Source organism: Camelus ferus, chromosome 4 (assembly GCF_009834535.1).
Source record: "Camelus ferus isolate YT-003-E chromosome 4, BCGSAC_Cfer_1.0, whole genome shotgun sequence".
Taxonomy (NCBI): domain Eukaryota; kingdom Metazoa; phylum Chordata; class Mammalia; order Artiodactyla; family Camelidae; genus Camelus; species Camelus ferus.
In genome coordinates, this window is record NC_045699.1 from 32,902,025 (window position 1) to 32,917,880 (window position 15,856).

A 15,856-nucleotide genomic window follows, 5' to 3' on the forward strand; every position below is an offset into this window, starting at 1 on the left:
CTAGTTCTCACTTATTGGATCAGAGGAAATTTGTCACCTTTGTTGCCAGAAAACGGTTTTCAGATGGTGCTGAAACTCTTGCTGCTCTTGGTGACCCAGAAACACCTGTCTGATCTTGATAAATGCTCACTGTGGTTAGAGGGCACACATAAGACACATGTACTAGCATAAGACTCTGACAACAACTCCGGGCACAAAACACAGGAAACGTGCCTCCAAGAAAGCCAAACATAAAGTGGCCAACAAAATTCAATGGTCTCAGCCCTGGCTCCCCTTCACAATCAGCCGGGTCGGGGCGGGGCTTTAAAAATACAGACACAATGAACTATCTGCACGTGGGCCCAGGTATGAGTCGTTTTTAAAAGCTCTGCAAGTGATTTCAGTGTGCAGCCAGGATTGGGAACCAGTCAATTAAATTAATCAGTCTAAACCTGATTGCTGAAAACAAGACTTCCCTCTGGTTTCAGTCCATCAACTAGGACCACATGGATTCCAATTCACTGGTGGTTTTAGGTAACAGCCCTGGACCACTAATGGGAGAAGTCCATAACCAGTTAATGCTACCCAAACAATACGGGTAAAACAACATGAGTAATTGCCAAACACCTTCAGAATTCTGGCCCTCTGGCCTGGCTGCTCAAAACTCACATCAGGGGGCAATGGTTTCTGCGGGTACCACTGGGGAGTTAGTTAACCAGGGAGTGGGCAACTGTACAGTGTTTGGTAATTAACTCAAACTTATAATGGCTATAAAATGCCAATGAAGCATGAGCTTCATTTTACGATTTGACCAGATTAGTGATAACTAAAAGACAGCAAGTGACAGAAATCTCAGTGTTCTGGAAAATAAGAGCACTCTCAAAGTATTAATTTTAAAATACACTTAGCACTTGATATATGGATAATTATGCTACTAGCTAAGGCAAACTATAATGGAAAATGAATAACTTAAAATGAAAAATTTTTTTACATTTTTGACTTTAGAAGTGCTAAAGCAAACTATTTTATATTTAAAAAAAGCAATGAACAACAGAGCTGGAGTTTTCAAAGAGATCATCTTCTCCAGTTTCCTCTATGATATTTATCCACCTAGCATGGGTATTCATTGTTAGTATATAGCAATGTGTTTCTAAATTAGAAAAATGATTTTTAAAAACATTTTAACATGGATTTTAAAAGTTCCTCTATTTATGTATTCCAACTCTTCTGGCATGCTAACTCGTTTTTTTTTTTCTTTTTAAATAATGCCAAGTGCTTTCTGAAAACACAACTATGAACAGTGTGACCAGTTAATTAACCGGGTTATTGTGACAAATTTTCAGTTAAACATTCTGATTTGATTTTTAAAGAACATTTAGCTTACTTGTCAAGAGGTGGGACTGAAATTTCTGAATCATTATGAAGGTCATTCAATCATTTAGACATTTTTCCGAAGTATAACTCAGAATTCAAAGGGAAGTAAAATAATACTTCTAGTTTTTCCATAAGGGAAAGAGCTTGAGCACGAATTCACCCTTTCCACACCACATGTTGGTCTGGGGAATAGACAGTAGAGATTATTCATGTATTCTTTACTTGGTACACATTACTTTTGGATGGAAGTATGTAACTTTGATGGAGGAGAAAGGACAATCCCTTTGTTTGTAGGCTCACCTCTCAGAACTCTAAATGTCAATGCATGTGGCCACCAACCTAAAGTCACTAAATGGTAAGAGCCACAGTGTTATAATTTCTAGGGCCATTTAAGTATTTTCCTGGGAACATACCAGACAGCTGTCATGAATATATCTAAAAGTGGGTACTTAAAAATTAAAATGCTAGAGTGGATTAAGAGTCAGATTCTCCTTCACTGAAACCCCACCCACATTTAATTACACACTATCCCAAGACTTGACCCAGAAAACCCACACTGAGAAGCTGCACTAACTGAAGTTGGCTTGAGCAGATATGCTCCGTGTCCTTCCAGATACAGTCAAGGTCGTCCTCTCCACCCTAAGCTCATCTCCTCCCTAAATTTCAGAGAGACTGACTGCAGCTGAACTGTTCAAGAACTTTTACTTTTACCTTATTTGGTGGCTAACATATACTGTCAAGGGTTATCATTCATATTTCTAGTATATGTGTCTTGGCTTCCCTACTGGAGCAGAGTATCTTCAAGGCTTAGATCACACTATATCTCTGTTTCAGGACCATGCTTTGCATATAGTTGACAATGAATGTAGGGCTATCAATTGACCTGAACAGAGATGGGGACAGGGTAGACTTTAAACATCTTCAGTGAGATATGAATGACTCGCTGATTGGAGGAAGAACAAAGAGCTGTAACCATCATCCCGTACCAACAATTCCCTTCATTGTTTATGACTGGACATCCAGGAACATAAAGACATGTCTGTTCTCAAAAACCACCAACCTCCATGCTTTAGCCAGAAATGAACTGTACACTTCAGGATTCACTGGGACTGTAAGTGTCAAAGTAAACTTGCATCTTTTTCTAGAGCGCATGTTTACTTCACTAATACCCATTTAAAATGATAAAACGTCAGTGTAAAAGAGGAAGATTTTCAAAGAAGTGTGAACTAAAGGGCTCACAAAGCTGGTGGACAGACTTTAAATCTTTGTAAAAGATTTCCCTCGGGGCTGAAGTGCTCTTCCTCAAGGTCTGTAACAGATACGCTAGATCTGTAATTTCAGTCTTTCTGAGGGTCAGCTATTCCTTTTGAGAATCTGATAAAAATTATGTACTTTCTTCACAGGAATTCCAAACACAAAACTATTCATGATGCTTTGGACCCCAGACTTGCTTTAAGGTTGTTTATTCCAACAATACTTCCCTGAAATAGGGCCTGAATGGGTCTCCCGATTGCATGGTGGTAGCAGTGGGTGCCAGCAGAAAACCCACGAATTTTGGGGGGAAAAAAGTTCCCTCAATGAATCTGATGGGTAGCCTGGTGAAGAGCTACTTTTATAAAATAATTCTGCTGAAAAACCTAATTCCACCCTCTCATGATACAGGAGGACATGGCAGCCCAAACTCCCCTCAAGTGCACAAGTTCCTGCACAGCCGGTACCAGAAGTCAGCTCCGCTGACCTCCACGTCAGCTGACTTCCTCTGCATCATGCCATCATACACGACGGGGCTCGAGAAACATTTGGTTTGGGTCATTTGATGCTCTTGTAGCATTAATTAAAAGAAAACTGTGATTAAAAAAAGGTATGAGGTCAAGTAAATGGTATAAGATTTGAGCTAAGAAACTAACTAGAAATGGTATTTCATAAAGATTTTATTTTCCCTGGTTTCACTTTGGCTCAGATCTCTGTCTACAAAATTGCTTTCACAGTTATGGGAATGACTTCAAGTTCATAAATTTTTTTAGCAAGCCCAAGATACCGAAGAGTGCAAATATGGAAGCTGATTTAAAAAGCAGTTCTTTTACTTGAGTACGAGAGATGAGTTTCCTATAAATCATGCGGCAGGCAGTTAAATTCCACTGGTATAGTTTTGTTTGTTTTTTGCTCAGAGACAGTTATACATTTTTAGAGTATTTGTCACTGCAAGTCATTTGTCTAGAATTTTCTTTCTCCTCCTTCCTCTCTCCAGAGGGATAAAGAAAAGGATAAAAAGAAATATTAACCCACTTCTCAAACCAAAACAATCCAATTGATTTACAGAAAGAATTAACATTTTTTCCCCTGAGGTTTCTGTGAGAATAGAAACTTATTTCCTCTTAACTGCTTAATTCCATGAAAAAAAATATTAACTACATGAAACTCACACTATCAAAATTAAAAAGAATTTTACAGATCATCAAATCCCAGTATCAAAACTATGACACTGTCTCTTAAATCCTGAAAAAATGGGGGGTAGGGTTTAGCTCAGTGGTAGCGGGTATGCCTAGCATGCATGAGGTCCTGGGTTCAATCCCCAGCACCTCTATTAAAAATAAATAAATAAACCTAATTACCCACCCCCCAAAAATATACTGAAAAAATGTTTGTGATGTTTCATGTGAAAAATACATTGGTAAAATATGCAGGATTCAAATGTTATCAAAAAAGTACGTCTCTAAAATAGACCTGCACACTTACACATTTCAAACACACTAGGGGTCACCCCATGACAGCATGAGGGCAGCTCTCTGTATTGTATGATCTTCTGAACTGTCAGTTTATTAGGAGCACACACTCCAGTTATAACTTTAAGAAATTGGAGTGTTGCACATTATTATTACGCTGCTAAAAATAATGCTCTTTCGCATACTAAAAAGTGATACCCACAAATTTTTAACCCTAGGAAAACCGAAGAGAATTCTGTGGGTTGGGTACTAATATACACCTAATTCATTTTAGGCTTCGTTTTGAACTTTGACATGGATTCTGAATAAATCCTAATCGAAAATTTATTCTACTCATTTTGTGTTTTCCCATATTTATCTATATATTTCTTTATCGTGATAAAATTATTAGCTAGGGAGACGAATTGGCCAGGGTCAGGGGTAGAGGGAGGCAATGGACAGCCAGAATTACGAAGACAAAAATTTGCATTAAAGACAAAAGACTATTTGTAGCATTTTTGTTTGGCAATTTGTTCTAGATCTACATTTCCATTTCTGGAAGTACTGAAAACAGTTAGCAGCAGTGACAGCCAGCGTTTACTGAGCATTCATACTCTGTGCTGCAGAATATTCCAAACGCTATATTCACACTGATTCACTGAATCTTCATTTCAACCTTGTGAGGGAACAAAGACAACCTGTCCTAGTGCCAGAGAAAGGATTCGAACCCAGAATATCTGGCTTTGGAGCCCAAACTTAAATTCTTCAAACTAAAGTACTGGGTTCACATAAGTGATCGCTTATATGTTCTTTTTGGTGATGTCAAACTCCAATTTCCTAATCTGATTTGGACAAGAAAGTTTGAAATGAATACCTTTCTATCCTCCATAAGCCTTCTGCCAGAGAAGTGTATTCTAGACTGAATGTGAGCAATATTCTGTAGTGCATGATGTGCACACTGGGCCAGAGTGCATTCTGACCACACCTTCACTCTCTACCGCCTGCAGACACTGAGAAGCTCTACTATATCAAGCTGCTTTAATCTTCAGCCCATATAATAGACACCAGATAACAAAACTTCAATGCCCTGGGTTGAGTTCCTAACCTACTTCCTTCTTTAGAACTTTAAAGCAAAACACAAACGCAATGGGAATTACAGAAAAACTTTAAAGTTAACCTTGCATGCTCTGAGAGGGAGCAGCCACTATGATCAAATAAGTGCTATAAAAAATATTTATACTTTTGTTCATGAATGCTGTAGGTCTCATGCATTTTAGCTGATTAATTAGGTGTTCGTTTGCAGGGTCAGAACTAAACAGTGATGTCTGGAATGTCAGCGGGACTGGAAATAGACCAAAAACACTGTAACACAGCCAGATAAAACCTCCTCCTCGGTCTTGATGCTCAGGATGTCAGGCAGATCACTCCAGTGGTTTAAGGCTGAATATTTTTGGCAAGAATGTGAAATAGAAACCCCGGTTTGGGGAGGAGGGAGGAAGGCTGGCAGGAAAATGGTCTTATGATGGATGACCCAGTGTACCATCTGTGTCTGGTGGTATTTAAGAGTTTCATTCTGACTTCAACATCTGACATCATGATTTTTAAAAAGAAGTAGAAACAGACATGTTATTAGTTACTTAAGATCTTGCTTGAGTCCACACATCATTTTAATCTCTTTACTCTAAAATGACTCCCCTGTACATTTACTTGACTCCTTTGATTCCAAAGGGCAAAAATCTATCACACATCAGCTGTCATTGTCATGTTCAATTTTTCTTCCAAAATAAGCTACCTGTTCCACAGCACAGTTACTAAAAACGAGTAACACTAATTCGGGTTTGGAGGTTAAACTTCTGAAGATACAAAAATAATCTATTCCAGTCTGCCTGAAGCATTGCCTTTTTGGCTATAAAGGGAAACAAAGAACCTGAAATTTTTGTTTGTTAACTTACATTTAAGTCTCTACTACACATTTTCATATAAATTAAATTTAATTCACACTATACCCATCATTTGAAGCATTTTAATTCATTTTACGTGCAGCATTTGGTCAGAGTGGAGAGTGTTTTTAGGAGCTTCCCAAACTTCACACTATAGTTTAGCACATCAACAGAAGAAACCACACTGGACACGCTAGGAGCACCACCCCAGTGGCAACAAAGGCCACCCTGTGTGCACTGCCGGCCAGTGATGAACACACTGTCAACCTTACAGGATGGGTGTCCATTGAAAGCGCATTTCACAATGAGTATAAAGAAGGATGGTTTTCCTTCCCCAGGTCATGCTGGTTCATGAAAGCTGGAGAGCCAGGAAAGGAACCCAGCCGTAGGGTGACAATATGCACACTAAGAACCACATGTGACTAGTAACAAGGGAACTCACTTTAGTGAGGCTCACAGGGATACAGCAGATGTCATCAAATCTCCCAGGGTAATTTCTCCATTATTAGCTTCAATTTAAAGAAAAGCAGGGGTGAGCAGGAATCCCAAAGAATAAGGGAAAAGATGAGAAAGATGGAAATGTAAGCACTTAACAAAATGAACAGTGGGAAAGAGCTCCCTTCTCCCAAGTTCTGGCTCAGGGGTCCTTCATCAGAGATGCCTTCCTGGACCACGCCATCTCCAGCAGCCCCCACCTCTCCAGCACCCCTCACTGCTCCTCTAAGAAGAGTTCTTTTCTTCATTGCATGTATCCCCTCCTGACATATTTAGGTCTACTGTTTATCGCCAGTGCCAGGTGGAGGGTAAGCACCATGAGAACAGGAGCCTATATGTCGGCTAGAAACAGAGTAGGACTTTCATCATATTCACTGAATTAATACATGAATTAATGGAGTCTTTCTTCCCTCATAAAAATTTTAATTAAAAACATTTTATACCAGTATTTTTTATTGATAATATACTGGCAATTGTGGTTACAAACAGTGCAGGACTTTTTTCAGGCTGTCCTGTATAAAATGAGCAAGTAAGTAACTGAAAGACATGGTATCAAAGCGGCAGCCCCAGAAGACAGCCCCTAAGCCAGCCAGGGCTAATTTGCTTTTCTTCCTCTAGCTTCAGTTCTCAGCCAGAGGCCAACAGGACCACCAGCAATGAGGATGAGCAGAGCTGCTTACGGATTCAGATGCTTTTCATTCTACCCATTACCATTCTAAAGCTTTCTCCATGGTTCCAAAAAATGGCCCCAGTAGTTTAAAAACAAAAAACAACCAACCTTCCTCCTGGATTTCCATCGTCCACACTCTTCCTTACCCCCACATCCCCCAGGAGTGCCACCTACCTGTGACCTTACCCAGACTGGTCTTCAGGAAGTCGGGGTGCCTCAGCTCTTCAGTGCTTGCAGACTTCATGACAGAGTTGATTGACGACAAGGTGCTGATGAGCTGGGAGTTGAGGGAGCCAATCTGTGAGCGAGGTTCCCCAAAAGCTTCTGCCAGTTCACTGTAGTTCTCAGCCAGCAGTGCCTGCTGTTCTGCCAGCAGCTTCTGGACACGCTCAATGTAGTGATCCAAGCCGGTCACCGGTCCAGACGGAGCCTGAGGCTGGGGGCTCTCCTCGAAATCTCCTACAGACTCGTCCCCAACACCCACGCTCCTCCGGCCGCCTGTCAGCCCCACCGTCAACTGGGGAGGACCACAAGCTATGGTCCTCATTTTGAGACCAACCAGATAGTTGTCGTTAATATTTACCTGCCCTACGCCTGACTCTTTGGTCTTCACAGCTGATGGCCTGTCAAACCCAGAGTTGCCAGAGAGCACCGTGCCAACTCCAATGGACCTCATCTTGGCAGAGTTGACGTCCTTGACGCGGCCTTCCCCGATGGCCACCGTCCGCATCTCCACAGTCTGGGTGCTGGTCTGCTTGTCCAAGGTGCTGAGCGAAGTGTTGGTGCAGGATTCTGTAAGGGTGGCCGTCTCGGTGTTGGTGAACTGGGTTACCAGTTCTAGAAGCGTACTGGTGTGCTGGCTCGTGGTTCGAGGCACGGCCATGACTGCCGCTTCCACCTGGCAAATGGCGTCCGTGTTCACGCTCCGGGAGGCACACTCCTTTGGAGAGCAGACAGTCACATCGACAGAACAATCCCCGCAGCCGATGGAGCGCACTTCTTTGAGATTCAGGTTGGTCTTGAGGAGTGCCAGGTCGTTCACAGACTCCTCCGTGTTGCTGCCTGTTTCACAGACACTGATGTCCACGCCCACACTCTTGTCACACATCTCCACAGACCTCCCGGTACATCGGTCATGCATTTCCACCCTTTCCTTAACAATCCACCAATTCATGGGCAGCTCAGGCCCCACGACTTTGTTCTCACAATCAGGCTGGCAGGAGATGCCTAAGCTATTTGTCTGCACAGAGGTCCCGACACATGTGTCAACCATGTCCACATGACTGCCAGTCATTTGGTCTCTCATGGGTACTATGGCCTCCACCATCCTGCTGAAAACAAGAGGCTGGGCCATCGTGGCTTTGTCAACTTTCTTCCTTGACCCAGCAGCTTGCAGCTCTTGTTTGAGTTTAGTCATCTCCCGGTCATGGGCGGTTTCTTTAAGCTGTACTTCCAGGCGATAGATCTTTTCTTTTAAGGCTTCTATGGTCTGCTGTTGCAGCTCAATTTCTTTGTCAGCTTCGGTAGTCACTCCAAGCATGGCCTCTGTCACACTGACCCCAGAATTCCTTGTCTCGGTGACTGTCCATACAGCAGCATCCTTATAGCGCCTGGAGCCCCTGCGGTACACGACAATGTCGTCCATGGTCTCATCGGCGCCCACAGCCACAGACCGGCACTCTCGAGGCCGACACTCCCCGTTCTCCCTGAGCTCTGAGGAGGCCTCGTAGCTGCTGTCCTGGATCTTCTGCTCCAGGGCCTGCATGTCTGCTGTGAGCTGCCGGAACTCCTTCACCCTCTGCGTGCTCTGCTCCACGCTCCCCATCTCTTCCTCCTCATAGTCAATGTGTAACTCCCCGCCACTTCTCCGGGCCCTGGAGAGCTGTTCCAGCTGGGAGGCGTTCCCAGCACTGTAGGACCGCTTCCTCACACCACAGACATCGTTCTGGGATGCAGCTCTTTGGTTTTTCAGCTGGGAAGCCAACTGCCGTTTCTCCTCTTGCAAGACAGAGATCTTTACCTGGAGCACAGGGATGGTTCGCACCTGCTCTTCTAGCTCCTTCAGGCGTTTCAGGGCGACGGCCATCTGCTCACGGATGTGCTGCAGGTGCATGGGGCTCACGTTGGTCACGGGAGTGGAGACCCCTGAGCTCAGAGGGCTGTGGCGGATGGAGCTCCCCATGGAGGAAGCGGTGGCAGCGGCTGGGGCATAGGCGCCACAATCCCCGCTGCCTTGGTACCCATTCTGAAGCTGGTGCGTGGCGGGATTGTGGCTTCCAGAACCCAGGAAGGAGGACAGGGAGCTCGTGGAGCCCACGCCTCCAAAACTCGCCAGCCTGGGCCTTCGGAACTCACCAGGTGCCACCTGCATGGTGACTCTCTCCTGTTCAAGTCTTCTCCGGGTCTCCATCAGTGTCTTGGTGACATGAAGGTTGTGCTTTGGGAGTTGTGGTGAGGGTGGTGGCAGCTGTCGACTCTCTGGGATGGTAAGAAAAGTGGGTAAGGTCTCCAGGGGGGCCGGTGGCCTCGGGATGGGAATCGATGTAGCTTGGCTTCTGGCTAGGAGGAAGCTGGGGCACTGCTTGTTGTCATCACTATTGGAGGATGAGAGGGATTCAGTGGAAGTCCATACACCTTGCTGACCAGGTGTGGCCCTGGTTTCCAGGCATGGCACAGATGGCTTCCGCCTCTTCTGGATGTTCAGTTTCTTGATGGTGTTTCCTTTCTGTATGTCATCTACGTATTTGAGGAAATCTAAGTCTAGTTGATAACCATAGGGGGTCTCCACAAAATAAGGATCCTTCTGTTCCCTGTCATGATCTCCATTCAGAACACCATCTGCTTTTCCTAAGAGAGAGAAAAGAGAATATTAACATTATTGGCTTTTCCAAAGAAAAAGAGACAATTATAATATCATGCAATACACAAAATGGTAAAAACATATCTGTGTATGTTACAGTGTGGTGAGCTAGTATGATTTAAGAGTTGACAAACCTAGGTTCTAATTGTGAATCTACCACTTAACAAGTGGGTGAGTGAGTTAATAAACTTCTCCAAATTTCAGTCTCCCCCTGAGTAAAAATGAAATGTAAGTATTTAAATCATAAGGTTAAAAGAATGTGATGAGAGAATGATTTTTAAGAGCCAGGCACATAGTAAGTCCTTACTAAATACTTGATTTTTTAAAAGAATGCATTAAAAAAGACTTGAAAGCATTTTCAAGCAAATCATTTCCTTTGCTGTCTACAGCCCTTTGATGTACAGACAGCAGTCATCATGACTCCTGTTTTATAAAGTGTACTCTGAGGCACAAAAAGTGAAAAAGCCATAAAATAACAGACCAAGTCAGTGCAGATCCAGGAAGCCTGGACGTGAGTTCTCCCACCTACTGCTCGTCTAGCAGACCACACAGCCTTTCTAAATGGTGGCCAGCACACCCCAGCGCCTGACCACCGCTACAAGATCACAGTTTGCCTTGACACCTTCATTGCTGAGAAACCTGGGATACAGAGGACACTGAGTGATTACCTCCAGCAGCACAGGGGCAAGAACAATCGGAGGACAGACTTCAACTATATTTTGTGTCTTTTCATTTAAAAACAAACCCAAACCCAATATCACCAGAGGAAAAGTTTTTTTCCTCTTTCACTTTTTCTGGACAAAACATTTACTATTCCAAGAGTACCTTGTTTTGTATTTGTGATGGATCCAGACAGATGCAAAGGAGGATGAAATAAAGGCAAACCTATACTCAAAACACTGGATCATGTGGTATTTGGTAAATGCTACTTCTGACTGAACCAAACATTTAGAAAAGGAGACAAGAACCTTTCAAGACACAGACCTTGCTGCTGACCTAAACTATGCATTTCAAACTGAAAACCAAGGCTGTTTTTCTTTGTTAAATTGTGGTACTAACGATGTGTTTTCCTAGAGTCATAGTAACAAGATCTGCATTTGAGAGGTCTGGTAAGGACCCCAAAGTAATGAGTGAAAATGCAAACAATCCGTACTCCTGCCCCTATCCTGAGTATAAAAACCCAGCATACTGCTGTCAAGGTCCAGGTACTTGCAGCAATTTGGGTTGCTGGCCTGCCCCTCCCACCCTCAACGCTGCCAAATGTGACACCTGATAGTGTGAACGCTCTGAGTAAACCTTTCGCCTCCATCCGACCTCTTCCCTCTAAAAAGCTGGAAAAAGTACAAGAAAGAAAACTGCCAAGCAGAAGAATAAAGATTATGCATTGAGTCCTCATTTAAAACATATTACACTGTTCGAGCTGTTAGAATTTAGGTACTAGCTTTCCATTCTAAATTACGTAGAGAAAGAATTTTATTTAAAAGGTACTTGGCACCAATTTCTAGCCTAAGCAAGGGAGAGCTGACCAGAGGCGATGCGCCCGGAAACGGGCTCATGCTAACAGAACGTCTTTCCTTCTTTTCTTTCCTTTTTAACTCCACATGGACAACAAGCTCACTCAAAATATGCAGCCAGACCTGTTTCCAGTGCTGTCTGAAATTCCGTAAGCAAAGAAAAACTGCAGGCTCGGGTGTCAGGCAGTATCTCCCTGCGTGGGCGATTCTGAACCAGGCCGATCTAGAGCCCCCGGACCGGCGGGTGCTCCACGCCGCCCGCCCGCCCGCCCCGGTGGCGCAGGCCCGGGGATTCTGCCCTGCGGGGTGGCCCGGCGCCCTCCCGCCCCGCCGCCGCACACCTACCGGACCCGCACTCCGTCTCGCCGGCCCAGGCTCTTCCCCCGGTCAGCAGGGGAGGGCGGACATCGGGGGACTTGGCCGGCGGGCCCGCGCGCTCGCCATAGGCCCGGCCTTCACCAATGAGGTCCGCCGGCGCGCGGGCCCGCCCCCCGCGCGCTCCGCCTCGCGGCGCTCCCGGCTTGCTCCCGGCCTGCTGACGGCAAACAGGAAGCCGGGAGCGGTCGAAAATGTGTGTTCTTCATGCCAGTTTTGCCAGGAGTCAAAATAAAGCCAGCAGTTTGAACGTCTCCACAGAGAGGCTCTGTCTTGGCGGCACCAGTCCCTTCCGCATGAAAGGGTGTGTGTTCTGGGTGGAAACTAAGCGGCCTCGGCCCCGGTCACCTGAGGGAGCCCGGGGCACCTGAGGGAACCCGGGGCACAATCGGCCGCACTGTTTTCTGCAGGTTCCACAGCGACCGCCGCGCTGCCGGTTGCGAGTGCAGGAAACCTTCCTAGCACCGGGCTCCTACTCTTCCAACAGTAATCTCAACTGAGCCGCTGCCATTAATGAAACTTTCTTTAAAAAAAAAACAAACAAAAAAACCAAAAAACAAACTTTTATTTTCCCAGCTACAAAAGTAGTGCATGCTTGTTTAAAAAAAAAAAAAAGAAAAAAGAACATTGCGCACAAACCTTTTAAAGAAAGAAAGTCACTCAAATCTCACCATCTAGTGGCAATTGTTAGTATTTAGATATAGATGTTTTTCTGTGTATTTCTTAACACAGTTAATTTTCCTACTTAAGCATTTTCAACAGGTTAATTTTAGTTTCTCTTCAAAACCTTTTTTTTTTTTAACGCAGTAACGTCAGGATTTAGAGCACAAATAAAACACGTCGCATTTTTCAGGGAAACTTAACTAGCCCATTTTTAGTTATTTCTGAAGTTCACAAAAGGCACGGGTCATGCTTAATTATCCCCAAATGAACTTTGGACTTCTAAATCTGGGAATCAGGAGAGATTAGAATTCAACCACGTTAAACTTGATTATTTCCTAATTCTGATTGAATGAGACTGTCCTAAGGACATGTAATCCAAATTTCATTCTCCACCAACTAAGAAAGCAAGATGTGTTCTCAAGGTGTCATTTTTACAAACAATTGTCCACGGTACAAATTATTCTACCTGGTGTCATTATTATTTTATCTCCTATTTTCTAGTGCATCATTACATACATTAACACAAATATGGCATTTATAGGGCCCTGATTGATTTCCCAACTTTTTCATGTATGTTTGTCTTGTCTCTCTGTACTAGTCTGTATGTATCTTGAGAGCAACAAATTTAATTTTTGGAAGTCCCTTTCTTGCTTTCCTTCCCAACCACACACGTGAATTGATAAGGTGCTGGGAACAAAGATGTTTTAAAATGTTTACTGAAGGAATAACTATATAGTGTAACATAGAACTTTGAAAAACATTTAAATACTCTGAAGACTGAAGCTGCTTGTTCTATATCAGCATTAAGGACATTGCTTACATGATGCTGTTTCAGTGATTATATTTAGGTTGTGGAATCATGGGTGATTTTAATGTTGTTCTTTACGTTTTTATAAATTTTTACAACATGTAGGCATTTGTCTTAAAAAAATACAATTACAAAGTCCTTGTTTGGAAAGCAAGAGGAATATACTGAAATAAACTCCAAGAAAGTTTATTTGACAGGAGAGTATATGGGACAGCCGTAGCAAAGACAGCTGAATATTCCTCACTATGTGTTAACCACATTCTTCTACACTAATAGAACTCCCTGTTTAGCTGGGCAAATATGAAGACTGTATTTCCCCAGCCTCATTTGCTGTTAGTATGGCCATAAGCAGATATGTCATGCAGTAACCCCCAGGAGCCTCCCTTAAAAGGCATAGGAATGGTTCTTTGATATCCTGTCTTCTCTGTTCTTTCATCTTGCTGCCTTGAATGCAGATGTGATGACTGGAATACTAGCTGCTATTTTGGACTATGAGATCACTCTTAGGGATGGAGGAACAAAGTGCCAGAAGGAACCTGGGTCTCAAAGAGCTTTGTGGATCAGAGCAGTATACTACTCCTGGAAAGTCTACCTCTACACTTTTATGTGTGAGAGAGCTAAACTTCTATTTTGTTTAGCTCTTGTTTGTTTTGGGTTTCTATTACGTAGAGCTAAACTGAATTCTAATGGATACAGGACTCTCCCTCTAGAGCCTCCTTCTCCCCCAACCCTCACACAAAAAATTAAGTCCAGATCTTGAAAAGAAAAATGATAAATCGGGCAGATGTTACATTAAAGTTTTTTTATTACAAAATTTTTTGATAAATTCTAGAATAATTATGGAAGTATAGAAACAACTGTTAAAAAAAATCTCTAAGAGGGTTATAAAGAAGACTCAACTGCCTGAAAAGCCTTTTTGGACTAACAAGAGCTATGCCTGCTTAAACACAGCCAAAAACCACTGGCTATATCTGTAAGTGGAATCCAGAAAGTAATAGCTTCCAACGAAATATTCTGGAATCAGAGAACTGTCCCTGGTGTTTACAAGAATTTTCTGAATGTCTGGAAATCCAGTGGTGGAGACTGCTTCTGGCACCACTTCTAGCTTCATTATATAGCATTTATGGAAAGCTTAATTGGGTGCAGAAAATGGTCCTATTCAGGGAAAAGAGTAGGAGGGTGAATTTATACAAAGTAAAATGAGCTACAGTCTAGCTGGGAGATAAATGTGGAACACCCTAAATATAACACTAATTTAGGTCAGTTACAAAGGCATATTATCAACAAGAAAATTATGATGGCACATGAATAAATGACCAAAACAGAATGGAGTTAGCCAGGAGATGAGTTTTGAAGACAAGGTAAGTGATGATAGAGTAAAAAGGAAACAGAGGTGGGTGGTGGAGAAGAGCCAGGGCAGAGTCTGTCAGTGCAGCTCTAGGAAAGTGGAGGTTAGAAGAGAGAGGGATGGCTGAGTACATGAGAGGACACCAGACTTGGGTCCTGGGGCAGGGGACTCGCCCACTTAGGCACTGACATATTGCACACCATGCCCTGTGCTAGGGCTAAAAGAATTGTCTTGACAGCTGTGTGTGGATTAGGCTGAGTTAGAGAAAGAGATTAAATTCAAGGGGACCAGTTAAAATGTCGTAATACCCAAGTGTGAAGTGAGGACCAAATAAAAAAATTATTTGTATATTTAACTTATATTTATAATCAATATTGATTTAAAAAAACAATTTTAGTAACACCTTCTCCTCACCCCTTTCACTTACTGTTTACCAGGTACTGTTGTAGGAGCTGGGGACACAGTGTGAACAAAGGAGACAAGGTCTCCATTCTTACAAGGCTCACAGTCTAGTGGGGGAGGGGTGCATGGAAAAATAAATAAATAAAATGCAAGGCAGAAGTGAAGCGAAGAGGTGGGATCACCAGAATTTATACCACTGTGCCAAACTAAGTGATGGGCTTCTAACGGTGGTCCACATGGCTTCTCAGGCTGCCATCATCTCTGGGCTGGCCTACTTCCTAGACACCTAGGCTCACAAAGTCCCTCTCTTCCCTCTCCCCTCTCCTTGTACAGTTTGCAATTTGGGGTAACCAAACACCAAACGTGACAGCACCAACTAGAGACAACTCCCTGAGTCCAGACCAAATTCCCATGCGTTTGGAGAAAAGTTGAAACCCAAAAAATGATGGTCATTCTACTCTTTATTTAAATATTTGCTACCTATAAAACCAGTGCTCTGTGAGAAGGGTCGTTGTGTAGTCTAAGAACGATTTGAAATTACCCTTGCAATTTTTCTGCATTAACAAAGTGAAATGGAGATATGGATATTTCAAAAGTCACATCATTTAGATTCATGAAGTATTATATGATTTTAACTTTTCAAGGAAACTAAGCTTAATGTCCAAATAATATATGGTTTGGGAAGACATTAAAAAGTAATGTTAGAAGATCAGATGGTAAGAAACC

General features: G+C 43.1%; 1 protein-coding gene across 5 annotated transcripts in view; it reads right to left on the bottom strand.

Annotated features, from left to right (window-relative positions):
* The window catches only part of KANK1 (KN motif and ankyrin repeat domains 1), a 179,904-nt gene that overhangs the window by 18,086 nt on the left and 145,962 nt on the right, over positions 1-15,856 (bottom strand). For 3 of the 5 annotated variants that reach the window (XM_032477782.1, XM_032477779.1, XM_032477780.1), the window contains one exon: positions 7,335-10,007. In XM_032477782.1, the coding sequence (XP_032333673.1) occupies positions 7,335-10,007 (2,673 nt within the window). Of the gene's footprint in view, positions 1-7,334; positions 10,008-11,879; positions 12,032-15,856 lie in introns of those variants that run through there. The other 2 variants (XM_032477783.1, XM_032477781.1) reach the window with 2 other exon arrangements.